Source organism: Fukomys damarensis, unplaced genomic scaffold, assembly GCF_012274545.1.
Source record: "Fukomys damarensis isolate Sample0158 unplaced genomic scaffold, DMR_v1.0_HiC HiC_scaffold_34, whole genome shotgun sequence".
NCBI classification, from domain to species: domain Eukaryota; kingdom Metazoa; phylum Chordata; class Mammalia; order Rodentia; family Bathyergidae; genus Fukomys; species Fukomys damarensis.
The window spans coordinates 9,767,560-9,794,868 of NW_022900946.1; the positions used below are offsets into that span (position 1 = coordinate 9,767,560).

Consider the following 27,309-nt stretch of genomic DNA (forward strand, 5'->3'; position numbering starts at 1 on the left):
AGAGGGAAATAGATGGAGGACGCTGAGCCCCAGGGAAGGTGTAGAGCGACGGCGAGCACTCACACCCTGCCAGTGCCGTGGGGACCTAGGCAGCAAGTACTTGTGACGTGCTCTGCGATGTTGGTCGCACCTGAAGATGGGTACAGTGGCCTCATGCTTGTGTCCCCTCCCCCAAAACTCATGTTAAAATCCCAAGTCCTGAGGGGATGGTCAGGAACTGGTGTCTCCGGGCAGACGGTGAGGTCAGAAATGAATGGAATTAGCGCCCTTATGGAAGAGGCCCAAGACCTGGCCCCTGCCTTCCACTGTGGGGAGCACAGCAACAAGGTGCCACCTGTGAGGTAGAAAGTGGGTCTGCTCCACATGCCGAATCTGCTGGAGCCTTGCTCTTGAATTTCCCTGGTCGTAGCACTGTGGAACATTGGTTTCTGTCTTTTTGTAAACTACTTAGATCATGGTTTAACAGTGTGAAGGGATTAAGACAGTGGGCCTGCGATCCCATCACTCTTGGAGCCTGAGACAGGAGGATTGCAAGTTGGAGCCCAGCTTGGGCAGTTGAGTGAAACCTTGTCCCCAAAAGGCTTGGGATTGCAGCTCAGTGTGAAGGTCCTGGTGTGAAGGGATTAAGACAGTGGGCCTGCGATCCCATCACTCTTGGAGCCTGAGACAGGAGGATTGGAAGTTGGAGCCCAGCTTGGGCAGTTGAGTGAAACCTTGTCCCCAAAAGGCCTTGGGATTGCAGCTCAGTGTGAAGGTCCTGAGTTCAGTGCCCAGGACTTGTCCCCGCAGAATGGGCCAACCCCTTGCTCCAGCAGTCACGGATCTGTGGATTGATCTACCGCTGAGCTGTGTTGCCACCCGTTTCTGTTCTTTTTCATCTCAGAACATGACCTCACTTAATTACCCAGGGATTGTATGTATTCACTACCTCGCCCAGCTATCGTTGCATTAAAACATAGCTCTGAGCTAGGGATTTATCTCAGTGGTACCTCTGCCTGCCTGGAAAGCACAAGGTCCTGAGTTCCATCCCTAGCACCAAAAAAACCAACAAACAAACAAGACCAACAAACAACCACCAAAAGAAACCGTAGCCCTCATGAATTGTTTATGTATTTGTCTATGCCTGCTTCTGTGCTGCAGTGACAGAGCTGAGTAGTTGTTACAGTGTGTGTGTGATTTGAAAAATCTACAGTGTCTGTATCAGGCTTTTAACAGAAACGGTTTTCCAACCGTGCCTTAGATCCATATTTTAAAATTAGGGCCCATGGGTTAGCGGCACTGACTTCACCCAGGAAGGGGTTCATCAGGAATACAGATTTTCCTCAGGTGTAGTCCCAAGTGAAGCAGGGAGATCCCACGTCCAAGGGGCAGGTTAGTAAGTCACTGTCTCAGAAAGAATTGGGGATGTAGTTCAGGGGTGGGGCACTTGCCCCACAGGTGTGAACCCCTGTGTTCAGTCTGTAGCACAGGGGGGATGATAAGGAAAGAAAGTAAAACTGTGAAGACTCTGACCCTGCTGGAGACCTGCTGGATCAGAATCTGCATTTGAGCTCATCCTTAAGTGGCGGATATAAAGCACTGCCCTACAGACATTCCTGGCGGTGTGAACCCAGAGGGGGTGGTGACATTGTTAACGACCCAAACGGGAAACAACCCCCGTTTACACCATGGGCTGTAGGATGAACTAAATTGTGGTATTTACAGAAAGGAAAGGGAAAGTGAGCAGGGAAATGGAGTTAGTCGCAGCTCTGTGCCAGAACGTGGGTAAACTGCATGAACCAAAGGTATGGCGAACCAGAACAAGACCATGCGTGACCTAGTGGTGGTTACAGAGGTTTTGTGATCACCTGTTCAACGTGTGTGTACCTATTTTCCACGTGTCATATTTTAAGAGGAAAGAAAATACCGAAACAAAGTAAAATAGGCAAATTAGGAGTCTTCGGTACTGGTGCAGCTTTGGAATTACATTATTTCACCGTGCAGTGAGCTGAGCAACTTGTGAGCCTGCAGCAGAGCTGAGAAAGTAGTGCTTTGACAGAATAAACTTCAGTTCCAAAGGGTGGGGTTGTGTATCAGCCTACATCCCTGTGACAGGGTGCCTGAGAGAATCACTTGAAAAAGAGGAAAGGTGTATTTTGATGCACAGTTTTGGAGAATTCAGTCCATACATAGTGCCTTGATCCCATGATTTGGGCCTTTGGTGGCACGGTGTGTTATGGTGGGCAGACAGCGGAAGAGGCCTGTTGGTCTCAGGGTGGCAGGAGGCAGAGTGGGAAGAGGAGACCCTGTGCTGTCCCCCTTGAGGATGCACCCCCAGTGACGTGCCTCCCTTCCGCGAGGGCCCACCATCTCCCAGTAGCACTATGCGTGAGCGCCAGGCCTGCAACCCCTGGAGCTTTGGGGACATCCAAGATCCAAAGTGGGGCTGCGTGGTGGGGAGGAGCAAGCAGTCACTGGGAGCCGTGTGGACCTGGGAGCAAGAGTGGAACTCCCCTGAAGAGGGGGAAAGGATTCTGGACCGGTCACCTCGCCCTGTGGCTGGACCACGGGCTGGAATCTTTCCTTCCTTCTCGCCGTTCCCTGCTGATAGCCAGACTCTGTCAAGAGGTGCTGCGGGGGAAGCACAGTGAGTGCTCCTTGTTTGAAGGGAGGGCTTCGAAGACCCCGCCCATCCGTGGGCAGACAGTGAGGCCCTTCTGGTGTTAGTGGTTGGGAGTGTGAGGGCAGGACAGTTCGTGCGGTGTGCCAGCCCGAGATCGCCTTTGTTCTTGGCGAACAGTGAAGTGGCTGGACTTCCGGCACCCTTCTCCTGACTGCCTTTCTTTGTGAGTAAACACACAGAATGAAATCTCGTAAACATCGCACGTGGCAGTTCACCTTTTGTAGGTGGCCCCCGAGTCTCCAGGACAGCTGCCCCGGGGAAGATGTTTTTCATGGAACTTAGGTTGCCCAAGGAAGTAGCCCGCAAAAACCTCAAGAGCTTTCTTTCTGTAAGAAAACGTCTCCCGCATCTTTCTTCATGATGAGATGCAGAAGAAAAGATAGTTTCTGTGAGGGCTGTTAGTGCAAGAGAAAAGCCTGTGTGTAACAGAAATCCATTCTCTAGGCAGAACTGGGACCGCCACTTCCGCAATGTCAGAGAAAGTCCGGACACGGTTGGAAGAGCTGGACGACTTTGAGGAGGTGAGCAGGTCGCACGCTGAGTGCAGGCTGGGGGACTTTCCATTCCCCTGGCCAGGGCAGACGTCTGGGTGGCTGCGCTTCGATTACATCTCGGGCCGAAGGGCCGTACTTGGGCCTCCTGAGGCTCTGACTCAGTCCAGGGAAAATGCCCGCAGCTAAGCACACTTGTTTGAGCACAGGGGAGCCTGCCTGGGTGGGTTTTCTGGAGGTATCTTTTTTCTCTGCGGCCTGAACAAGCCCGGGTTATCTGGGGACAGTGTGAGGCAGTAAGAACCAGCTGGATCCCCTCCCTGGGAGCTTCCGGATGGAGCAAAGACTGCACCGTGCTGCAGTTTTGCATGTGGGTTTGCAGTCTGCCTGCTGTTGATCAGCCTGCCCATGCTTTGGAAAAAGGAAACACAATGTGCTGTGTCCCCAAGGGTCCTCACAGATTCCTGCCTCCTTGGGAAGAATTCTAGCTGACAGCCGTGGGCCGGGTCTCGCACCAGGCAAGGCAGACTGGGAGGTGGCCACAGACCTCCCTGTCCTGATGTGCTGTGTACTGGCCCTGGGCACAGGTGTCCTTTTGAGAGACAGCTTAGCGTGGCGGGGGTCACATCGTATTCTAGCCACACTGCCTGGGTTTGAATCCCAGATCTGCCATTTAGAAGTTCTTTGACTTTGGAGCAGGAGTCTCACTGCTCTGGGCCTCAGCTTATTTATCTGTAATGTGGGGATGAGCAGTTCCTACCCGTAAGACTGGTGTGGGTTCAGTGAGTTAATTTACATGAAGGGCTCCGCAGGACACCCAGAGTGCGCTCATGCTCTGTGTGTGTTGGCTGCTGTCACCGTAGTTACCCTGAGCTGTGGCCATGGCTGGGTTCCTACTATCAGGGTGACCTTGGGTGTCTACCTGTTCTGTACCTTTATTTCTTCATTTATAAGATAAAAGACCTGGGGGTGGGGGTGGGGAGCTGTCACCTGTAATCCCAGTACTCTGCGTGGCTGAGGCAAGAGGATTGCAAGTTTGAGCCCAGCCTGGGCAATTTAGCAAGACCCTCTCTCAACAGAACAAAACAACCCAAGCAAACAAACAGAAAACTGAGGCTGTCGCTCAACATGAAGTCCCTGGGTTCTATCTCTAGTATCATTTTAAAAAATGGGACAAAGAGCAGCTGTGTGGGTTCAGTGAGGGGCTATGAAAACTAGGAAGGGCTATGGCGCCCTCTGCTGGGAGGTGTGGGGTCCTCCCCGCTCTGACACAGAGCTGTTGTTGGGTGCTGGGCAGAGTCCAGTAGTCTTAGTTTTCATGTGCCTGTGCAGACTGGGCACACTTTAAATCTGGGTGTGAGAGCCTCAGTCTGCATGTCATCGGCCCAGCAGGCAGGAGCTTGCTGAGGGCCTCCACCAGAGCTCTGTAGTCCTCGGGTATCTGAGGTGGGGAGGAATGAGCGGCACCTCCCCCAAACCCGAGGCCAGGGTCGCCTGGCGCCGGGAACTGCGGTCGCCCAGAAACATGGCTCAGTCCTCTGCCCCTCAGTTCTAGTCCTTCGTGCTTCTCCTGCAGACTGGTTTCCTTGCTGCTCCTCCCTACTCACAGCAGCAGCTGCCCCAGGGCACCCCAGTTAGCAGGTCATCAGTCAGGATGGGGTAGGTCCCCCTGCGCATCGCATAGAGAAGCTTTATTTCTTGCTCTTGGTGCACGCTGGTGCAGGCACAGACACAGCACTGTGTGACAGTGCTGCCATCGCAGCACTTGTCTTCCACCGTTGTCACAGGTAAGGCCGAAGAGTAGGTGGGATTTTGCTGGCCGGAAGGGACACAAGACACTGTGCCCAATGTCTGTTCACCAAACTGGCTGGCTCCTCGGCTGCCCGGAGGCCGGGAAGTCCTTGCCTCACAGGTCAGGTGACCCATTCTAGATTCCCCATACCCTTCTACTTTTGGCTTTCTAAAGAGCTCTCGCCTTTGGGGTCTGTGCCATGTGCCTTTGGGAAGGGCTTGGCATCCGCTCCCTGCCTGTGCGTATCTCTAGGAGTGGCGAGAGGAACAGCAGCCGCCCGGAACTTCTGGGCTCGGGCAGTCCTGTGACTGTTTCCTCCTGCAAAGCAGGGACCGCAGGTGGTGGCCACCATGCCCAGGTCCTCACAAGCAGCTGCCTTACCCCGTGCTGGTGGCCTCTGCCCTCAGCACTGTAAGCTTTGCCATGCAGAAAGAGAATCTTTCTGCCTGAGCGAGCACAGCCTCTGGTGCCGTGCAGGGTGCTCCGTCAGCCCCACTCCCTGCATGCTGGCTGATGGGAGCCCATCTGCTGGGAACCTGGAGACAGTGCTTTCCCATGTGGCAGAGCTGTGGTGACCTGGGTCTGACTTGTCCCCAAGACCAGCCTCTCAGCCTTGTCCCGCCGTCTCAGGCAGAGACCCACAGAGCCTCTGAGTGCAGGACGGAACTGTCGGTTCTGGTGGGGGGACGGGAGTGTGGCCGGTAACCGTGACCAAGCTGGGACCCCAAGTATGCTAGACAGTGTTTCCCTTTTCCTCCAGCGCTGTCACCTTCTGCCTTCCGCCTCCAGGGGTCCCAAAAGGAGCTGTTGAACTTGACGCAGCAGGATTATGTGAACCGCATAGAGGAGCTCAACCAGTCGCTCAAGGATGCCTGGGCCTCAGACCAGAAAGTGAAGGCCCTGAAGATTGTCATTCAGGTCAGGCCCGAATTTCCTATGTCAGACTCCCTGATTTGGGTTTTCCGAGACCTGCGTTTAGGATTTTGCCCTCGGTTTTTTCATCTCTCCCATTTTTGCCTATTTCCTCTGAAAGACCTTGCCTCTGAATTTAGTTTTTATGATCTGGCCGATCCCAGGGCTGCTGTGTGCAGTTGTGTGAGTCGTGCTGCCCATTTCCAGGAAGCTCTGGACTCCACATTGTGGAGTTAATGGTCCCCTGGGCTGTGCAGTTCCTTGGCTCTCCTACAACTGCTGACACATTTATGATCGGTACATGCTGAAGATGGAGCAGCGCTTTCAGGTTTCCTTGACCGGGTTGGCTTGCTGTCTTTGGGATTAATGGCGCGTGTCTCTGGTGTGTGTATTTTAAAGACATATTCCGCATGATTATGTGATGAAGAAAACATGTTTGTGGTATCAGGGGAAAGACTTTTCCCGGATTCTCTTTGTTGATGTCTTTATCCATCTTGGATCACAAGGGCAAGTCCTGTAAAGAAAGCAGCCTGTTTCTTGGCCCTGGAGATTATTCCGCCTTGGCAAAACACACTCAGAAGTCGTGTTCAGGGGTAAATCACGCATTGCCATTTTCAGAGCACATTTATAGGGTTTCTGGGTGGCTGTTCTAGTTCAGCCAGACAGACCTCACTCTGACCTGACATCATAACGAGGTGACTTTTGCCTTCTCGAGGTCTCTTGGGTGACATATCACAGGAGGGTTTGGGAGTCTTTGCACTGAACATCGGAAGGGTTTAAAGATGACTTCTTGTACGGCAGGGGTGATCCTCTTTGCAGTTTCATGCGGGGAGGCGAACCCAGACCATTTCTTCGCAGTCCCTGTTGTTCATTTACTGGGTAAACCTCAGAAGATGTCCCTGTCCTCTCACCTGCCTGCGAGGCTGCCTCCTGTCCTGCAGTCAGCCGCTCTCCAAATGGACCTGCGTGGCTGCCAAGTGTTTTCATTGGCAGCGTCTCCCGTAGGTACTTGGAGCTGTGACTGCTGAGGTTGACATCTGGAGAGGTTGGACTCAGGTCTTCTTGCACAATCACAAGCACGTTTGATGACTCCACAGCTGGCTGATGGTAACAATTCTGTAAGGCACAGACAAGGTGCAGAATCTGAGGAGCGAGCCTAGTGGGCCTTACTTGCTTTGCAGCAAAGAGTTTTTTGGGAGCAAAAGGAGAGTTTGGCAGCTTTGTACAAGGATATTTTACCCATCGAAAAGGCCATCCAAAGGAGGGGGGTGTGGCTCTGTCTAGTGTGTATGAGGTCCTGCGTTCCATCCCCAGCACCACAAAACACTCAGTGTAGCTGTGTGCTTTTTTATTTTTATTTTTTATTTTTTAGTAAATCAATAGAATTGTGCATCTGTCATACACTCTTGTGTGAGAATATTTTTATACTTCCCTAATTCCCTTGGGTCCGTTTGCAGTCATACCTAACTGCTTACCCCCCCACCGAGACCAAAGACCCTCTTTCTGAGGATAACTCTGCCATTCCTGGACATTTTGTATATAAGTTGTCATGTACAGTGATGCTGCAGTTAACAAACTTAATTTGTTCTTTGGTCTTTGAAAAGATGGCTGCATTTGTGTTTGTGTGAAAAAGATGGCTTGTGGTCGTGTTGGTTTCCCCATGAAGAGCTTCCCCCAAAAAACTGTTTAGGGACCATATTGTTTGCAAACAAAGGCATTCATGAATCGAGAGAACACCGAACTGTGTTCTTTGGTGTGTTGCTCCTTTTACTTAGCGTAATGTTTTTGAGGTTCAGCTATGCTGTATGATGTAGCAATACTTTTGTTCCTTTTTTCCTGCTAAGTAATATTCTGCCATATAAAGGAGTACATTTTGTGTGTCCACGAGTAAGTCGGTGGCCGTTGGGTGGTTTCTATTTTGTTGCTATTGTGAATAATGCTGTTGTGAATATTTGTCTACAGATGTTGGTGCGGACTTAGTTTTCAGTTCTCTGGGAAGAGTACCTAGGGTTGCTGGGGTCACCTGGTGAGGATATGTTTAAGTCATTGAGAAATTGCCAAACTGCTGTCTAGAAGCCACACGGTTTAGATTCTCAGCAGCAGTATGTGAGGGAGTCGGGTTCTCGTCCTCTCCAGTGCTCTCATCTCGCGGTTGTGAACATCCGGCCAGCACACCCTAGTTTTAATTTGCAGGGCCCTAGCAGTGACATGGAACGTCATCTTGGGTACCTGCTTGGCCATTGCAGAGCATCTTTACTTTAATGTCTTCCTAAGGACTGCCGGATTCTTAGATTGTTATCTTCTTGTTCATTGTTTTGTTCTGTCCTTGTGGTGCTGGGGATCAATCCCAGAGCCTCAGGCTTGTTCGGCAAAGCGTCCTGTCCCCGAGTCACATCCCAGCCTGTCTTCAAGTTGAATATATTCTTCGTATGTCCTTGTGTGTGTGTGCGCGTGCACAGGCACACACACTAGGAGTGGAAGCCAGGCCTTGTGCATGCTAGGCAAGTGCTCTACCCCTGAGCCACGCCCCAGCCCTTTTGATTTTGAGACAGCGTCTTGTTAAGTTGCCCTGCTTGGGCTTTTGATTGTGACCCAGCCAGCTCAGCTCTCCCGGAGTGTTGGCTGACAGGTGTGGCTCGTGCCCTTTATGTTCTTGATAGCAGTTCTTTATCGGTTGCAGGTATCGGTCGCTTAATGACAGGGATGTGTCCTGAGAAACGCATCCTTTGGCAGTTTTGTCATGGCAGAGCTTCGCAGTGTGCGTACAGAGACTTAAGGTGGCTACGACTGTCACCGGGTGGTGGGGCCCTAGGGGACCCCTGTTATATGACGATATATGACCTCTTGTGCTGCGGCTTCATTTTCATAACGGTAGCTTTTGAAGTGCAGAAGCTTTTATAATTGTCGTGAAATCTCACTTGTTAATTTTCACTTTTGCTGATACATTCAGGGTCAAATGTAAGAACTCTTTGGCTAAGCCAAGGTTATGAGGATTTTCTCCGTGTGTTTTTCTAGAAGTTTTACCGGATTGATGTTTACGCTTAGGCCCATGGTGTTTTGAGTTGGTTTTTGTGTGTGAGAGGAGGGTCCAAGGCAGTGGTGGAGAACCTACGGCACGTGGGCCACGGCGGGCTGTTCGTATTGAGAGCTCTGAAAGGTTCGCCATCACTGGTTCAAGGTTATCCTTTTGCAAGTATAGACATGGTTGTCCCAGCAGCATTTGAAAAAAAGACTCTTTTCCCCTCCTCGAATTGCCTCGGCAGTTTTATCAAAACTCAGTTGACCATCAAAGTAAGGCTTATTCCTGGTTTCTCAGTGCCAATTCTGTTGGTCTCTTAGATTTGTCCTTACACCAGGTTCCTCCTGCCCCTATCACTGCGTCATTGTAATACCTTTTGAAACTGGGTTGTATGGGTCTTTTACCTTTTATTCTTCTTTCTCAGGCTTGTTTCGCTTACTCTGGGTCTTGTGCATTTCTTTGTGAATTTTGGGATCGGCTTGTCAATTTCTACCGAAGCCCAAGGTGATAGGGATTCTGTTCCATGTGAAACAGTCTGCCAGTGTGTAAACTGTGCCATCTGCAAATGGACATGTAGCTCTGCCTTTTGGTGTTTCGTTGCTGTGAGCAACATTGCTGGGTGCACTTCTGGACGCAGATGCCAGGTGCCTGCGTGACGCATTTCTCTAGGTGAGGAACCTACCTGGGCAAGGTCTTCCTTGGTAGCAGCGAGGGTGCTGCCTCAGTTTCCCAGATCCTGAAGCTGTTTCCGCACAGCCCGGCCAGCATGCTTTCGCTTTCCCTAGCAGCAGCAGTGGGAGAGTCTGCCGTTCAGCATTTGGCCATCATTTGGTGTGAGCAGACTTTCTGTTTTCATTCTTTCATTTTAGGAGATAACAAGGTCATTTATTGTAGTTTTAATTTACTAATAAAATTGAGCTTCATTTCTTTTTTTATTTTAAGATAGGGTCTCACTGTGTAACCCAGGCTGGCCTCAAAGTTACTATGATCCTCCTGCCCCAGCCTCCCGAGTGCTGGGATGACAGGCACGTGCCACCATAACCCAGTAAATCGAGCCCTTTGTCACATGTGTATGGGCCATTGAGGTTTCCTTTTCTGTAAAGTGTCTTTTGTTGATTTCATTTGCCCATTGTGTTAGTTATATATTTCCCCAGTGGGTTTTAAAATTTTTTGAAAAATATATTCTGGTTCATAGTGATCTTCCTTCCTTCCTTCCTTCCTGCTCAGCCATGGTCATCCCTTAATCCATTTGTTCTGGTTATTGCAGTATCTTTTTAAAAATCTTAATTTGGCAAACTTAGTGTCCTGAAATATTAGAATCCTAGTAGTTTCCTTGTTCATTGGAAACAAATAGAAAAAATCTTTTCAGGAGTTTCCTACCAGTGTGAGAAGTTAGTGAGTAAGTTCAGTGGCCTGCATTTCAGGCGGAGGAGCATATTAATTGTTTAGGAAATGCTGATAGCGTATTACACTCACTCAGAGTGCTGACAAATCCCAGGGTCCAAGACGTACCCCGGACCAGTTTTATCAGAATTTCTGGGTGGCAGGACCCTGGCGTCAGAACTTTTCAGCACAGAGGATTCTGAAGTTGAGAATGCTTGGGGTGAGCCCTTACCCTGCATCTGCAAGCTTCGTTTTGTGCAGCAGTCACTTGGAGCCCTTGTTAAAACCCTGATTTTCAGGTTCCTCGGCTGGAGGCTTTGACCAGTAGGTTTTGTGGGGAGTAGCAAATTGGTGTCTTCAGTGCATTCTTCAAGGTACCTACCTGGTTCTTAGAAAAGTTAGGAAGTAGCATCAAAGCTTTCAAAGCTGTGGCGTTTTCAAAATAGTGATTTTTAACACAGTCACTGAGGGTCACGATTTTTGTATGTCTCCTTACTGGGTGGCCTAAGGGAACATGCTCGACCAAACCATCAGGTGGCCTTTTAGTAATTTTGTGAGTAAAAAGACCCGTGAATGTGATTAGATCCGTTTGTACCACCAGTGGCTCAAGCCACCCAATGGGACAGTCATGCGTGTCCCACCCGTGGTTCGAGCTGCCAGAAAGAAACATGTTACAAGGTAACTTCAATTCAAACCATTGTTATGGCTTTAACTTTGGATTTGCAAAAGCTTTGGTTCCTGTTATAGTGTGTAAATATATGTGCCATGTAACCAGCTTGGGAGAAAATCAGTGGACAGAGGTTTGTGAAGTCTGTTTGAAATCTTCTGCTTGAATTCTGGGCCTCTCACCTCACACGCAGAAGGTCGGTCTTCCCCGTGAGACTTGGAAACCAGCTTCTGGGTGGGAACTCGGGGATGTCACGGCCCTAGGAACGGAGTGCTGTGTATTTTAAACGGTCCCTAGAATTCAGAGTCGTTTGCTTTTTCCTTCCAGCTCACATCTTCTGGGGCAATTGTTGTAGTTGGAACTCTCGCAAAGAGCATGGGAAAATCCCAAAGCAAGGCGTCGGGAATTGGAAGTCCACATACATGCACGCGCCACATTTTGTGTCAGCGCTGTTGTTTTCACAGCTTACACCCGGCTCCCTAGAGCATGGAGGATGTTTCATAAATCAGGCATGTTAAGCTTAGGAGAAACTCTGATTCTAACAATTTAGATACTGAGTAACAACGCCAAAGTGGAAACACAGGTGGGCCTATCTCTTGACCTGGTCAATCTTTTAACCATTTTCTGCATATTGGAAATCCATATTAAAGGACTTTTCTAAATGTTCAAAAATTTTTTTATTTTATTTGCTTAAGTATTTGAGGCAGGATCTTTTTTTTTTTTTTTTTTTTTTTTTGAGGCCGGATCTTACTTGTAGTCTAGCCTGGCCTCCAACTCCTCATCCTCCTGGCTCACCCTCTGAGCGCTGGGCTTCCAGGCATGCAACACCTGGCTAATTATTTTATTTTTACATGACATTTTCCAGTCTGAAGATCAACTGTTGGGATCCTAAAATGCAGGAAAGTTATTTCGTTCCTTATGTTGACTTTGAGATCTGTAGACTTTCACGGCTTTACATTTAGTTCTTCTGAGTAGAAATAGCTTTTTGGCCTCTAATTACAAAGATACCTTAGCCTGGGGTGTTGGGCCTTGTTGAGTGGCTTCAGTCTTTGCTTAAGAATCCTGAATGTAACTGGGCTGGCGGCACAGGCTTGTAATCCCAGCACTCTGGGAGGCTGAGGCAGGAGATTTGCGAGTTCTAGCCCAACCTAGGCAACTTAGTGAGACCCTGTCTCTAAGTCAAACAAATTTTTTAAAGTCTGGGCATGTGTCTAAGTACAAAGGCCCTGCATTCCACCTCCATTTCTGGGGAAAAAAAAAATCATGACCGTGTCAGCAGCCTTTTGGCACCGGTGAGAGCGTAGGGCTTGTGCGATTCAGTCAGAGCTGGACCACTCCCAGTGCTGAAGATCATAGTTCCCAAGAAACACATCCTGTTGGAGCTTGGCATGTTTCCCTGGAGCAAGAGTAGGTTTAAATAGTTGATGTACGTTTAAGAAGGCTCCACATACTTACTTCTACGTAAAGAGCATATAAGAACCCTAGTCAGGTGTGGTGGTGTATGCCTGTAGTCCCAGCACTCTTGAAGACTGAAGCAGGAGGTTCACAAGTTTGGGTGTAGCCTGGGCAATTTGAGACCCTGTCTTGAAATTAAAAATTATCCGACCCAGACTGAAATAAACCAGAGGAAGCCAGGCTGGAAAACAGAACAAAGACTGTTCAGAAGAGAGGACTGTAGTGCAGAGATGAGTACTGACCGCGCCTGGTTCCTCCAGGAAAAGACTTCCTCAGTCCTGTGGCTTTCCTGAACCTACCTTAAGAGGCTCTTTGTGAGCAGTCTGGGTTCCTTTGTCAGAAGCCCAGTGGTTTTGCTTATCATTACATCCTCCTTGCCTACCACGGGGCTTGGCACAGAGTGGTAAGCATCTTGTTTATAGAGATCATTAGTTTTCCAGGCGTGGAGATTCCTGACCACATCAGACACGGCATGGTGGGCTTTCTCTCCTTTTTTTCTTTTCACAGTGCTCAAAGCTTCTTTCGGACACAAGTGTTATTCAGTTCTACCCAAGCAAATTTGTCCTCATCACCGACATACTGGATACATTTGGTAAGTACCCTGTCCATCTTATGTTTGGGGAGTGTGTTTGTTTTTTCAGGAATCGGGTATTAGAATTGCTTTACTTTAGGTTCCGCGGTGAATTGAGTAAGAAGGTAAATTATGAGGGAGACCACACCATGCCTGCTTGCCTGTTAACAGGGATACCATGGCTTTGCACATTTTTATTTTCAGTGGATGTATTGTACATATTAAGTACATCGTATGCGTGTACATGAATGCAGTAATCACACACATATACAGGTACAGCATAGTTACCTGGCGGTGTAACAGAACATTAAAGGTTGTTCCTCCTGTCCATCTGTGGGACGAGTTTGAATGACAGAACCTTGGGTACTGTTTTTTTCCCATCTTGAGTTAGGCTGGTGAAGGGAATGAACAAAGCAGGGTCCACTGGGGAGCACAAGTCCTGTCTAAGCCAGCTGTTGTCCAGCTCCTGTACATGGTCATCCAGAGCTCACACTGTTCAGAAGTGAGAGTGTTAGGCAGCTTTTGTTGCCACAACAAAATACCTGAGAAGGATGAATTTACAAGGAGGAAAGCTTTGGAGGTTGTGCTCTCCAGTACAGCTGTGATCGTGTGGATGCGTTGTTTTGGGGCCCGTGGAGAGACAGGAACAACATGATGGCACTCATGGTGAAGCAGATCCGCTTACCTCATGGCCGAGAAGCAAGAGTGAGGAGCGGACCGGTGTCCCGCAGTCCCTTCCAGGGACCGTCCGCAGTGGCCTAAAGACCTCCCAGAGGTGCCACCACCACCTAGTGGCGCCACACTGCAGACCAAGGTCCAGACTACTTACTGAACCTGGCTGCTTGTCCCCGCCTTTTCCCTGCCCTGAGGAGTTCCCGTCTCGGGGTTGGCACCCCATGGACCTCCTTGCCGAAACTGGGAAAGTGTTCCCCCACTGAAGCGTCTCCATCCTCACCGGTGCCCTGCTATCCAGATGATGCTCATAGTTCGTCTGAGGTCCCCCTGCACCCTCGTGGCCACCCGAGCCTCACAGTCCAAGGCCAAGCAGAGTGATCTTTTGGAGCCCAGTAGAGTGCAGGAGCAGGAGGCCCCTTGGCCAACGGCTTAGTTTAGTGCTCGGTTGGGCTAGAACATCCTGCTGTTAGGGATTTGCTAACCAGGTGACCCCTAAGCTATATGTGTGTGCAGAATGCAGGTGGCCCTGAAGAAATGGGGACCGCTGTGGTCTCCTGAGAGCTGAACGCACAGGAAGTCAAAGCAGAGGTGTTCGCTATCTTACCAACGAGGAGCCTGGGTGACCCAGCACTCTTGTCTGTAATTCGTCCAAAGATCTGATGTGCCAGGAAACGAACTGTCAGCCAGTCAGCTCTGCACATCCCAGGTCTGTCCAGGAGACCAGGCCCAGAGTGTGTTAGCTAGAACAAGTGCCGGGAACCCTAACTCGCCTGGGACAGAGGGGTGTTTAGTGGCTCATGCTGAGAAGTCCAGGAGTAGATTCTGGCTTCAGTACAGCTGGATCCAGGAACTCAGTGTCCTCGGGACCTTGTCCTTTTCTAGTACTCGCTCTTGGGTTAACTTCATTTCCAAGCTTCCTCAAGTGTCCTTCTCTGCTGTCAGCTTTACCGCTCATGGTCCCCGGGGCAAGGAGAGCTGCTTTCTCCAAACACTCCACCCACCATCCTGAAATTCCAACTCACAGCTAGACTCAGACCCATGTTGGGCTGTGAGCCCCCATGGTGTCTAGGGACGAAATTTGCTGATTTTCCCAGGCCAAGCGCCACCTGAAAGAAAAAAGGTGAGGCCAGCACCTGAAAAAGGGGGAACAGATGCTATCTGGGTAAGGAGAGGTTCAGGTCACACAGGGGTGGCATCAGGTGCTTTGGGGATGGATCAGCAGGGAGGAGAGAGACACATCCCTCCTTTGGGGGCATTTGCAGTACACGGTGGAGAACTGGGAGGATAACCGAGTGAACCCCACCCTGTGTCAGGCAGTGATCAGTGCAATGAGGGAAAAGCAGATAGAAGCAGAGGAACAGGACTGGCTGGTGGGGAGAGCGGGTAGGCTGTGAATAAGCGGGGTTAGGGGAGGGCTTGCTGGGGAGCGTGTGAGCAGTGTGTGTGGGAGGTGGGGGGGCGAGGCCGAGGAGCAGCCAGTGCCCTGGGTTAGGGCCATGCCTGCGGCTTGGAGAGCCATAAGGAAACCAGGGTGGCCGGAGTGGCATGAGCAGGAGAAGGCAGAGTGCACACGGCCCGGGAGGACGTGGGCTTTGACTCTGAGGTGTGAGGCCGCCAGATTGTGAGCCGCAGAGCCTCTTGGGATTTTACTTGGCTCCCCCTGGCTGTTGGCTGGGTGGCCTGTAGGTGTGGACTGGACTGGAGTGGAGTCTGCCCAGGGGCCACGGTAGCGCTTGCGGTGCCAGCCGAGGGTTGTGTGGCCCAGGTGAGGCAGTGGGGATGGGAGGAGCTGCATGAGGCTCTCAGGACAGGTGCCAGGTGTATGCCACTCAGCCTCTGCTGAGTTCTCCTGGCAGCCGCCCTTCCTTCTGGTCTCCTTTGCTGGCCTCCTTCATGTTGGCATCTCTGGGTGATACCAACTCCCAACAGCCCTGGCAGCACGTTCACCTTTGGGTGCAGGGACTTTGGGTGCCCAGGGCCCATCCCAGTGAGCTGAGATGCAAGGCAGTGCCACTGTGCTTGCCCCATGCTAGAGAGTAGCTGGGCTGCCCTTTGGGGCACTAGTGATAAACCCCCAGCACATGGTCTGAGCAGCCCTGTGAGAGGTAGCGTCTGTTACTGTCCCCGTTTTATAGAGGAAGAATCTGAGGCCCAGAGACATAGGCAGCTTATCCAAGGTTTCCAGCATGGTGTGTGACTGAGCTGGGACTCACTTAGGGCCCTCTGCAGTCAAGCTCCTGCATCTTCTCTCACGCATTGCTTGTGTGGGCCGTTTCACACACCAGGAAAATTTCCAGCGCTGATCCCTTTGACCCAGCATTTTCACCCCTAGGAACTCATCTTATTTGTAAACAGCAAGAGATGGAAACAACCCCACCCAGTGGCCACCAGTAGGGGAGCAGTTAAATAAGTCGTGACACATCTCTGCAGTGGAGTACTCAGTGCTCTCAGGAGGAAGATCCCCTGGGGGTATTGTAAAGTGGAAAAGCTAAGATGCTGGAGCTCTGCGGAGTGTGTTCCTTTTTGTTTAAGAAGGACAAAATTAGAATGTGTGGTCCGTCTGCTCTCCCGTGTGTGCTGAAGACCTAGAGGATACCCAAGCAACTAGTACACTGAGAGGCAGTGAAAGGTGGAGAATTTCCCTCAGCATTTTGAGCCGTGGGAATGTGTTACTTCTTCAGAACCAGTTTGTGAGGCCCCCGCCCTGTCCTTCCTGTCCACTTGAGACTGACTGCTCCTGGCTTGGATCTGTTATGGGGCCCGTACTCAGGGAGACTTTGTAAGGCTTTGGGCCCCCTGAGTTTCCCTTTTTGAAGAGCAGGAGTGGAATGCACCTTGCTTGGGTGACAGTCCCGGGTCCTGTGTCCGTCTTTCTACATGTCCTCTCTGCTCCATAAGATGATGCCTGGTGGTGCAGGGCAGGTGCCTCATGGCTGCTGACGTGATTGGCACAGGTAGGGATGTGGGACACAGCCCCAGGTTTCAGAGATGCGCACACACAGGGGAAGACGCGTGGCTGTCTTTTTTTTATTGGGGTCTCACAAGAGACCTCAGTCTGTTCTGTGCACCTTCTGCTCCGCAGGCCTTGCTGTGTGTTGGGTGAGGTGAACCCCACACCATCCTGAAGCCAGAGCTGTGCTCCCGAGGCTCAGGTGATGAAAGCACGGCTCACCTTGAAGGAGGAGGCAGGAGGTGCAGGGAGCTGGGGCTCCCCTCTAAGGCCTCCCACAGCATCAACCAGAGCCCACGAAGACCCGGGCTTCTCATGCTGGCTGCACACTGGGCTCCCCTGGGAACCTTTACAGACTCTGGCGAGGCTCCAGCTGTATCCTGTCCCAAGCTGTGAGGAGGGGCACGGACTCGTGCAGCTTCTCAAGAGCACCGCATGCCAGTTGTGCAGCCAGGTGTGAGAAGCACAGGTGTGGTGAGAGGCGCTCTGGTGTCTTCCTCCGCCGGTGCTTCTCTCGCTCAGCTTCTCAGCAGGTCAAAGCCACAGGCGTAGGCCTGACCCTCCACCCAGAACTTTCCATTTCATTAGTTCTGAGGTGGCCCAGGAGTGTTTGTTTATGAACAGTGTCATTAGGTGATTGTTACACAGGTGTCCACCCTGGAAGAAGCACCCTGGTGGCGCCTCCTAACTTAGCCTTTTCCTTACTTCATCCTGACACAGTGTCAGCTCTTGACGTCATTTCATCCCAGGTTCTTGATCAGAGTGATTTTTACCACTTTCTCATTTTCAAGGTGCAGTATTCTTTATTGCCCAGAATAATGGGGTTATGAAAAAGAGCACAGACACTTTTAAATTGAAGGTGATGGTGTGGGGGGAGAAGAGCCGTCATCGTACCCCCTGTGTAGTGCAGATGTTTTCCAAAATATATGCACAGAATCAATAGTTTTTCCTCCTGGCTTGGGGGTCCAGACTGCCTGTCTGTTGTAAATCGTTTTTTGGAACACAGCAGGCCTGTCTGTTTACATATTGCCTCTAGCTGCTTTAGTTCTGCCCAGGCAAAGCTTGCCTGGTTGAGGCCTGGTTGAGGCAGTGACCCGTGCCCTACTCTCCATCCATCCGCCCAGCAGGCATCCGGTCCCCTGGAGACCAGCCTGGGTCGGGTCCTGGACGTGGGGCAGTGAATGAGACGAGCACACTTGGTGCCCCCGGGGCTTCCTTCCTGGTAGAAGCTCAAGTTCAGATGCTTCGAGGTACCGCTGGGCAGGTCCGAGTGAGGGGGCAGGTGACTATACAGGAGTCCGGCGAGGTGGCACTGCAGCAGACCAGCAGTGCAGGGCCCTCGCCGTCTCCCTGTGGCGGGTGGGCACATCTTTGCACATGACGTGTGAAGAAGCAGATTTTTCACAAGAATCCTCCCAGTTTCCTGTTGGTAATGAATTCATAAGTTGTTGAAGCGCCTTGTGGGCCCTCAAGGTGTGCGTCAGATACACCTGGTTTCAGGCTTGACTCAGCCCACTTACAGCCTCGATTGAAAGTTGAATGTAGAATTTAGAATATTTTCTGTTGAGTGTATGGAGAGAGCTGAGACTCTGTTAGCTCTGGGTTTCAGTCAAAACTGAAAGGTAAAATGGTTACCTTTCTTCTCTCATAAAGGAAAAGACCCTTCTCATTAAAAACAAAAAGGCCAGTAGGCACATAGTTTAAACTTTGTCCCACTAGGTGGCAGTGTTATCACAAGTTAAGATGTGCCTGGGATAGGCTATGTCTGTGTTCCTAATGAACACACATTATTTAGTGTTTGCCTCTGTGGTGTGTGATCCTAAAACCATATGTCCTTTTCTCCCAGGAAAGCTGGTCTATGAGCGCATCTTTTCCATGTGTGTGGATAACCGCAGCACCTTACCAGGTAACACTAGTTTTTAGCCAGTCTAGGTGGGATTCTTTTTTTAAAATTTTTTCTTCCTGTGCTGCTGTGGATCGAACACGGGGCCTTCGCCCTAAGGTACATCCCCAGCCTTTCATATTTTTTTATTTTGAGACAGGGTCTTGCTAAGTTGCCCAGGGTGGGCTCGTACTTGTGATCCTTTTGCCTCAGCTTCCCAGAGCCAGGCATGTGCTGCCGCACTCGGCTTCTGGGTATCGTTCCACCTTGAAGTCAGCATTAGAAGGTTTTATCGAGTCAGGATTTATTGAGACCTGATACAACTTTAAATTTTGGTGGGTTCAGAGGGGGACATGTTTGAAGACCTCTGACCACATCAATCATCCAAAAACAAGGTCTTCAGATGATACTGGAATGTGCAGAAATGGAAAAATGTAAAATTAGACTCTGCTGATCTTTCACAGGAGGTAATTTTCCTCTGCTGTTTGATACTTTAATATTTTCATGCATATCTTCCTTTTTTTAAAGAAGCAAATTGCTTAAACAAAACGATGTGTCTGAACGAGCAATGTCAAATAAATCAATAGTAACAGATGCCTTGAATCTACAGCCGATACCCGAGTAATGTTCACATTAAATTTATTGCCAACCAGTTTGAAGTCCTCGAGGGATTATATAATGGGACATGTGGATGATCAATTTCTTGTGTCACATAAATGATAATGGTGGTGAGTCTGGTGGTGCATAATTCAGCTGCAGCTTTTCCTTTATCCTTCTTGTAACTCACAAGCAGCGCTGCCCGGAAGCAGCCTCATTTGGACAGGTTGGAGCAGCCAGTGAGCCCTGTCGCCCCTCCTCCTCTGCTCCTGACAGCAGTACTTTGCAGGGGACACACAGACAAGGGCAGTGACAGTGACCCGGTGTCTGACCTATATCTGCTTTCCTCCTTCCCTCCCCCCGTCTCCCGTTCTGTCCTTTTCCCTTTCCTGTCACACCCTCTCTCTCCCATCCATCCATTCGCCCATCTTTTTAAAACTGGGTAATAATGTACATTCCTCAGGAAGACAGAACTCTCTATACCTTTGGATCTAAACAAGCTCTTAAAAACCTTCTAGTCTCAGCAGGATGAAGCCAGTGTGGAAGAGTCAGGGATTTGTCTTTCCGTGTGGCAGCCATTGGCCCAGGTGGGGTTCCTGAGCACTTGAGATGTTGCTGTCCAAACCAAGATGCACTAAAAAAAAAAGGACACTGGATTTCAAAGACTGAGTAGCTCAGTAATAATGTTTGTATTGATTACATGTTGAAATGACATCCTGGGTGAATTGGGTCAAAGTACATTGCTAAAATTAATTTTGGCTGGGTGTGGTGGCATGCGCCTATGATCCCAGTACTCCAGAGGCTGAGGAAGGAGGACTTCTGCGAGTTCAAGGCCAGCCTCAACCACATAGTGAGTTCAAGGCCAGCCTTGCAAGACCCTATCTCAAATTAAAACAAAATAAAATAATTTCACTGGTGCTGCTCTAGAACTCAGTGTTCCAGGCACATCAAAATTAGGTGGTAGGGAGCCTGAAAAGGTGGGCCCCCAGCCCCAGTGGGAAGGTTCTCTCTGTAGGCTAAAGGATTTGGGAAATTTAATCCATTTATTGAATTTAGACTTGCCGTGTGTTACTCCAACAGCAGCAAACTTCAGCCAGAGGTGGAATTAAACCCAAACATGTTCTCTTTGGCAGCAATAGCAATTTATTTATCTAGGTTTCAGCACTGGGGACCGATCCCAGGACCTCAGGCTGGGTGTAGACAAGCTCTCTGCCACTGAGCTACATCTCCAGACCAGCAATTTTTTAAAAGTCCTTGTTAGTACAGATTCTGCTCTCTCTTAGTATATGAACTGCTTGCACTAATTTTCCTTCCTCCTAATTTTCATTGACTACCCAATAGTTTAGGGCCAAATTAGGAAAGATTACTTAGAACTGACTGCCTACCCAAACTCTAAAGTTCAGAGTTAAAGGCTGTTTTCATATCCACTTCCAGTCTTTGTCTCAATATACTAATTAGCACCTTTATTACTAAATTTCTCTTCTCAAATGCCTATTTTTATTTTTCACCTGGAGCCATGCAAACTAGGCTTCTGTTTTCTAGCAAATGATTTCTTTATATATTTTTTTTCTTTCCCTTAAAATCTCCATCTGCATGGTTTTCACTAGTCCCAAGAACCTGAAAGGGAAAGGGACATACTTCTCTTATAACTGGCTGCTGATCTGGGGCGATGACTCCTAACCAAAATAACAAAGAAAGCATCGTGATCTGCTCTGCAGAATTCTGCCTGAAGACATTATGTAGAAAGGGAGCTCCTGTGGCGTCAGGACTCATTCTTTCCATTTGAATGAAGTCCTGTCTGGTGAATCTAATGTTGACCTCTTTGCCTACAGGAGTTTTAACCTCAGTTTAGCTCTCAGGAGTTTAGGAAGAGATCAGTGTCTTTGGGGTTCACGGAGAGGACACACAAGTAGCTGCGGTTTCCTCCCACCCAGACGTTTCTTTACCTAGCGTGTTCGGTGAGCGCACGGCCTCTGAGTGACCAAACCATTTGCTTCCAACTGGGGAGTCAGTATTTGGGTTTGTGGTTCTCAACCCCATCATCTCAGCAAACCTGCTGTCGGGTTTCCATGGCCGACGTGGGCACAGGGTCAGCAGGGGTCCTCCCTGACCAGGCTTTTGGGTACGTGCCGACTGAGGCAGTCACATCAGTTGTGTTCTGCAAAGATGGGGGGCACTTGACAGGAAACAGCACTCACTGGACTCCGTCTCTGCCCTCTTCCTAAAATGTCCACAGAAATTCACGCTTAGTAAAAGAAGCACCATAAAAGAAAAATGAATGGGAACTAGGAGGAAAGCCTCTCCCCTTTGTTACATCAGTGGCAATCTGAGTCAGTTTCCAAATTCTGAGTGCATTTTCCATGTAGCAGCCCAGGCTCCGAGGCACAAGCCATATGTCGAGCCATGCCATTCCTTTGCTCAGAATCCTTCAGGGAGTTTCTGTCCCATTAGGAAAAAGCTCAGAGTTATCACCAAGACTGCAGTCCTCTGGGACCTCCTTGTGGTGCCTGCCCCTCCCCTTCCTGCTCAGCTCCTTGGCTTGCTGTCTGTTCCTTGGTGATGCTGATGTCATACCTACCTCCAGGGCCTTTGCACTTGCTGTGTCCTCTCCTTGAAATGCATCCCCTCCTCTTTTGTGCGCAGCCGGCTTCCCTTGGTAATTCAGGGCTTAGCTCAAATGCCATCTCTGCAGAGGCCTTCTCTAACCACCCTGTCAAACGTACTGTCGCTCAAATCATTGTCATGTCTAGTTCTTTTGTGGTACTGACTGCTCTTGGCTGTTACCTTGTTAGTTTGCCTGCTTATCCTTTTTTCTCTTTATGAGTTTTCTATACCACTGCATTGTTGCTAAGTTGTTCAGGCTGGGCTTGAACTTTGATCTTCTGCTTCAACCTCATGTAGTGCCTGGATTACAGGTGTGCTACCATGCCTGGCTTTTAGTTTTTAGTTCGCTTTCAAGGCATTTGTGTTACACAAATGAAATAAGGGACTATATTCTTAAATTTGCTGTTAGATTTTAAAGACTTGAGTAACCCAGTCCTTTTTCTGAGTTAACTTTAGAGCTGGAAGGGAAGCCCAAACACCTCAGGTTGCTACGTGCAGATTGTCATATAGCCTGCAGTCAGAGTGCCTGTTAGGGCGTCTTGACTTTAGCAAGAGTTCCAGCCCTTTAGACAGCTGGAATCACTGATTTTCTACCCTTTGCCAAGCCTCAGTACCCTCAACTGGGAATCAAGAGATTTTATGGGTAACCTCAGAAAAAAAACAAACTTTTTTTGTTTTGCTTTTGGACTATAAACTTCATGATTCCTTCATATGAAGGGAAATTAACCCCACCTTCCCTCTTCCAAAAGGCAAGGTTGACAGATGAATTACTTTGGGCCAGGGATTTAGCTTAGTGGTGCCAATGCCTTCCTCACAAGGGCAAGGTCCTGAGTTTGAGCCCCAGTACCAAAAAAAAAAAAAAAAAAAAAAAGAATAACCTTTTTCTTTTCTTTTCTTGTGGGAAATCCCTTGAAACTTAGGGGAGGAAAGTTACTCTGAAATATGTGTAGGTTCAGGCCAAGAAGGTAAAAATGGTCCTTTTCTGTCCTTTTGAAGTTGGCAAGGCAGTGGCTGCAGGTTAGTTCAGTGGTAAAGTGTTCAGCTGGCATACACAAGGCCCCAGTTTTGATAACCAGCCCTGGAGGAAAAAGGAAACAAAATGGTAAACCAGTCGTTTTTAAATGACCAATGCATGCCAGACATCCAAAAACAGATAAATACGTGAGATTGCAGTTTGGGGACAGCTGCAGTTGTGATTAGTGACTGTTCTCTGCTAGAGAAGGTACCTCTTGGTTTATCTTTTTTTAGCTGACTCCTTAGAAATTTTGACCAACTTAATCATAGACCTTCAGTAGCAAAGTCAGGGATGAAAAATGACTTTGCTGCAAAGCCATATGAGAGCCAACAAGCTTAAGAGTCCTTTGCTCGTCCCAAACTAATGAACTTTTCCTTTAATTTGATGTTTGTTTGGTTTTTTTTGTTTGTTTGTTTGAAGATAGGGTCCTGCTCTGTAGTTCAGGTCTTGAACTCGTGTTGCTTCTCCTGCTGGGAATATAGACATGTGCCACCATGCCCAGCCCTTAATTGAATCTCAAAAGTATGAGCAGCCAGGGCTTGGATGAACTCGGATCTTTGGTGAAATCATAAAGAAGTTTCTGTGTGAGTGTTCAACAGGAACCTTCTTGCTATTGATAAGTTGTTTTTTCTCTCTTTTTCTTTATACTTTTTTTTCATTCCTTAGTAAGATGTATGTCAAGTCTAAAACTGAGAAGTTTTTGTGGTTTATATAAAAGAAGAACATACAACGAGATTAGACTTGGCTGCCAGGGCCAGAAACTCAAAATAACAATAAGGGGGTCAGGGCTGGTAGGGCAGGTAGGCTGAGTACCAGGGATACTGATTACTTTTGTCTTGTTGCTCTCCTGTATCAGTGTAACTGCAGAGGTTCCGGCTATCTGCATTCCAATCAGCGAGCAAGGAGGGGCAGTGGGGACAGGCAAGCCCTTTCCCTGAAAAGATATTTGCCAAAAGTTGCATTTTTGTTTATATTCTGGGACCAGAACTTGGTCCCAGCTGTAGGGATGGCCGTATGCCCAGCAGAGAAAGAAGAGTTCTGTTATTAAAGAGGAAATGAATAGATAGTGGAATACACTGGCAGTTTTGGCACAGGATGTCTTGAGTCTTGGAGCTGGTAATAAGCCAGCACCAGCCCAAGCTGGTTTCTCACCTTGGGGCCTTGACCTACCTTCAGGTCTGGCTGAGGTGATGCTTAGGGCAAAAGATTAGATCACATCTGATTTTACATTTGCAGGTGCCCAAAGCATCTGTAAGCCTCAGTGGTATTGCTGCAGTTACTGCTGAATCCACCAAGAACCTTTGGATTAAAATACATGTAATGGCCAAGAATATTATAGCTGTGACAGTTGTTGGCTGTGTCCTGGACAGTTTGCTCCTCCTCCATGTACCTTGCTGTCTGCCTCCGTAAAAGAGGATCATGAAAGTATGGACCATGGCAGGGGTAGGGGAGGGTACTGGGGGTGGCGCTGAGGTAATGTCAATAGAGTTACTCTGCATGAAGCCTGGCACTTTGAAAACTGCGTACGCATGTGTGTGTGTGTGTGTGTGTGTGTGTGTGTACACAGTATTTCTGTCATCAATCATCTCCTAATAGTGATGTCTTTTGGAAGGACAGGTACCGAGGGACTGTACCTCCCTGTCTTCTGCTCCGTAATGTTTTCCAAACCCAAGTCTCGAGGCAGCTGCCAAAAATACCAAAACTTAGAGGATGCCTAACAGGGATGGTTTTGTATTTCAGATCACTTTTCTCCAGAGAACGTAAATGACACGGCCAAGGAGACATGCCTGAATTGGTTTTTCAAGATTGCTTCCATCAGGGAACTCATTCCAAGATTGTATCCTTTTTTCTGTCTGATGATATTAAAGATAGGCAACAAGAGTTGCACCATTAATAGAAGACATGTGACGGAGGGCCTGACATTTCTGCTGAAAATCTGGTCCAGTTACGATTGCCAGCCTAAAGAGAAAGGCACTCCACCTTGGAGGAGCCCTTGCGTGGACTCTTGCTCTTTCAAGTTTTGGTTTTTGCACTGAACACAATGCAGTGCTTTAGGCTTTTGTTTCCGTGGGGAACATTCCCATGTTAACTCTCCCAATTAAGACACTTCATCTTTGTGTTTTTTCTCTGGTTCCAAAAGCCTGAAAAACAAAAACAAAAAACTGGTCAGTCTTTTCTGCACAGACTCCAGTACTGAGGAACAGAGAATTCGACTTATCCACAGATTGTCCCTTAGTTACCTAAAGTTCACCCTTTTTCTGTGAAGCTTAGTTGAGAAATGCTCAAAACCCACTTTGCCATCTCAGCATGCAGCCATGAATCAGCGCGTAACATTTTCCAGAATTATTTTAAATAGGTATGGAACCCCGAGGACCATATATAGAAACAGCCAGCCACTAGCTGACTTGATTGTGTGTGTTGTTATGGGCCACTGTGATCCTGTTTTTCATAAAGTTACTAGTTTTCTTCTGGAACATTCTTTGTCCACAGGGAACAAGCTGTCTGGAAAGTGTCTTCCTTAATGGAATGTTTTTATAGCTACGTGGAAGCATCCATCCTGAAGTGCAATAAATTCCTTTCTAAAATGTAAGGTTCTTCCTGAATGTCTAGCACCGTAACATTTCTAAAGCTCTCACGCATACGTAGACGCACTCGTGGCAGTGTGATAGTAGGCGGTATTCATGAGCACTTTATGGTAGATCTGTGTTAATAACCTAATCAGTATTTAGTCCAAGTGAAAATTTCATGAATTAGAGACCCGCATTTTCTTATCTGTTTGATCAATGTAGAAGAAAACGGAAGCTGGGGCAATCTGGTTAAATAGTATATGGGAGGTCACTTTGACTTCATTTGAGTCCTGGCCACATAGCTACTGACTGTGTGGTTTGAGAAAATTGTTTCGAGTCTGTGAGCCTCAGTTTCCTCTCCTGTGTGTGGGTCTAAGAAGGGATCTATACATGGCCTTTAAACTGTGCATGCAACCATGAGAATCAGGCCAGACATAGTGGGACCACGTGCCTGTCAGCTGCTGCTGTTGAAGAAGATGATGATGATGCTGATGCTGCTGCTGCTGCTGCTGCCGCCTTTGTCCTTGGAGACTCAGGTTACTTCTTTGGTTCATGATAGATAATGCTTTTGAGGACAGTTTACAGAGCCCAGGGAAGCCAGATTTGTGTTCCACAGAGCCAGTGACATGCCAGTCACTCTTTAAAGTCAGGAACTGCCCCCTGGAGTGCCACTGCTTGCTATTTTGATTGGATTTAGAATTTCTCCTGAACATCTTTGATTAGGATCTAGGGATGTCTGAGATACTTGGGGAAATAAGACAGGTGCTGAAGAGGCTGTTATTTCACCTCACTGTTGTAAGCAGAAGGAAGTCCAACAATTCACCTGGATGGGGACCAGGGACAGAAGGTGTCTGTCTGATGCTGGCCTGAGGTTCTGGGAAGAGATGGGCACAGGACATTAATTGCATCAATGCCAAAGGAATATAGAGAGAGATACAGAGAGAAGATCAAGGGGTATTCAGTGGGTGGAAAATTGTCGAGGGACAAAACTTAAAATTAGTAAAGTAGAAGGTGGAGGAGTGATGAACAGCAGGGAAACAGCCTCTCCAAGATTTGGTGTCCAGACACTGGAATAAAACAATGTGAGAAAGAGAAGAGATGGGGTAAGAATTGAAGCCCACAGAGGGCAAGGAGAGAGACTTCAACAGAGTAGAAGGAGGTGGCAAGCGGCACTTTCTCCTTGAGCCTGGCTCACTGCATGGGAAGGACAGCTCAAACCTTGAGATGCATGGTGACTGTTGGTGACCGAGAGGCCTCTACAGAGGAATGTAGCAGTGGAACAAAGCAGTGGACCCCACAGATTGCAGTGGCTGGTGTGTTATTTGGCTTCAGAAGCCCCCCGGAGAGGGTGATTGGCCTGTAGCCATCGTGGAGAAGGGGCCACCTGAGCTCAGAACTCAGAGCAGCTATGGACTGGCTCCATCAGGGTGAGGCAAAACCAAGTTCAAGTCCACAGGAGGTCAGGCAGCCAAGTTCAAGCTGGCAGGGAACTGAGTTGAAGCCAGCAAGAGACACATGGAGTATTGCAAGTTGAACAAGTCAAGTTTTAGCCTCACAGCCAGAAACCAGCCTGAGCTTTAGAACTAAAGCTGCAGGCTTGCTGAGATTATCCACTCCCCGCCATAAACCTATGGTTGGTTTCTTGGTATTTATCAACAAATTTTCTCCCCTGTGGGTAAAATCACCATACTGAGGGCATATTTACTATATACAGTTTTCTGGTTTGTGTTAGATTTTGTTATATAACCACAAATCTAGTTCATACTGTTAAAGGTGGCAAATCAATAGTTACCACAGTTTATCATTTTCTAGGCTGGGTTTGATGCTATAGTTACTGTTGATTGTACCATTTTAGCCAGGGTGACATAATTGTTCTAATCAGTCGTTCTTTCTGGTACGCCAAGATGGAGATTGCCTATGGGTCATAAATAATACTGTAGGCCAGTGCCAAAGATCAGGAGGTAGGCTAAATAGGCAACAACTTCTCATCCCCAATAAATTGAACAGGCTTGATCTTGCAACAGACCCAAAACCAGCTATATTTGGAAGACATCTCTGAGAAGTAGT

General features: G+C 48.6%; 1 protein-coding gene across 1 annotated transcript in view; it reads left to right on the forward strand.

Moving 5' to 3' along the window:
- The window catches only part of Vps35l (VPS35 endosomal protein sorting factor like), a 115,449-nt gene that overhangs the window by 12,044 nt on the left and 76,096 nt on the right, over positions 1–27,309 (forward strand). Inside the window, exons 6-11 of the mRNA XM_010610078.3 lie at positions 3,107–3,183; positions 5,735–5,863; positions 12,889–12,973; positions 18,424–18,483; positions 24,416–24,512; positions 25,214–25,261. Coding sequence (XP_010608380.1) covers positions 3,107–3,183; positions 5,735–5,863; positions 12,889–12,973; positions 18,424–18,483; positions 24,416–24,512; positions 25,214–25,261 — 496 coding nt within the window. The remainder of the gene's footprint in view (positions 1–3,106; positions 3,184–5,734; positions 5,864–12,888; positions 12,974–18,423; positions 18,484–24,415; positions 24,513–25,213; positions 25,262–27,309) is intronic.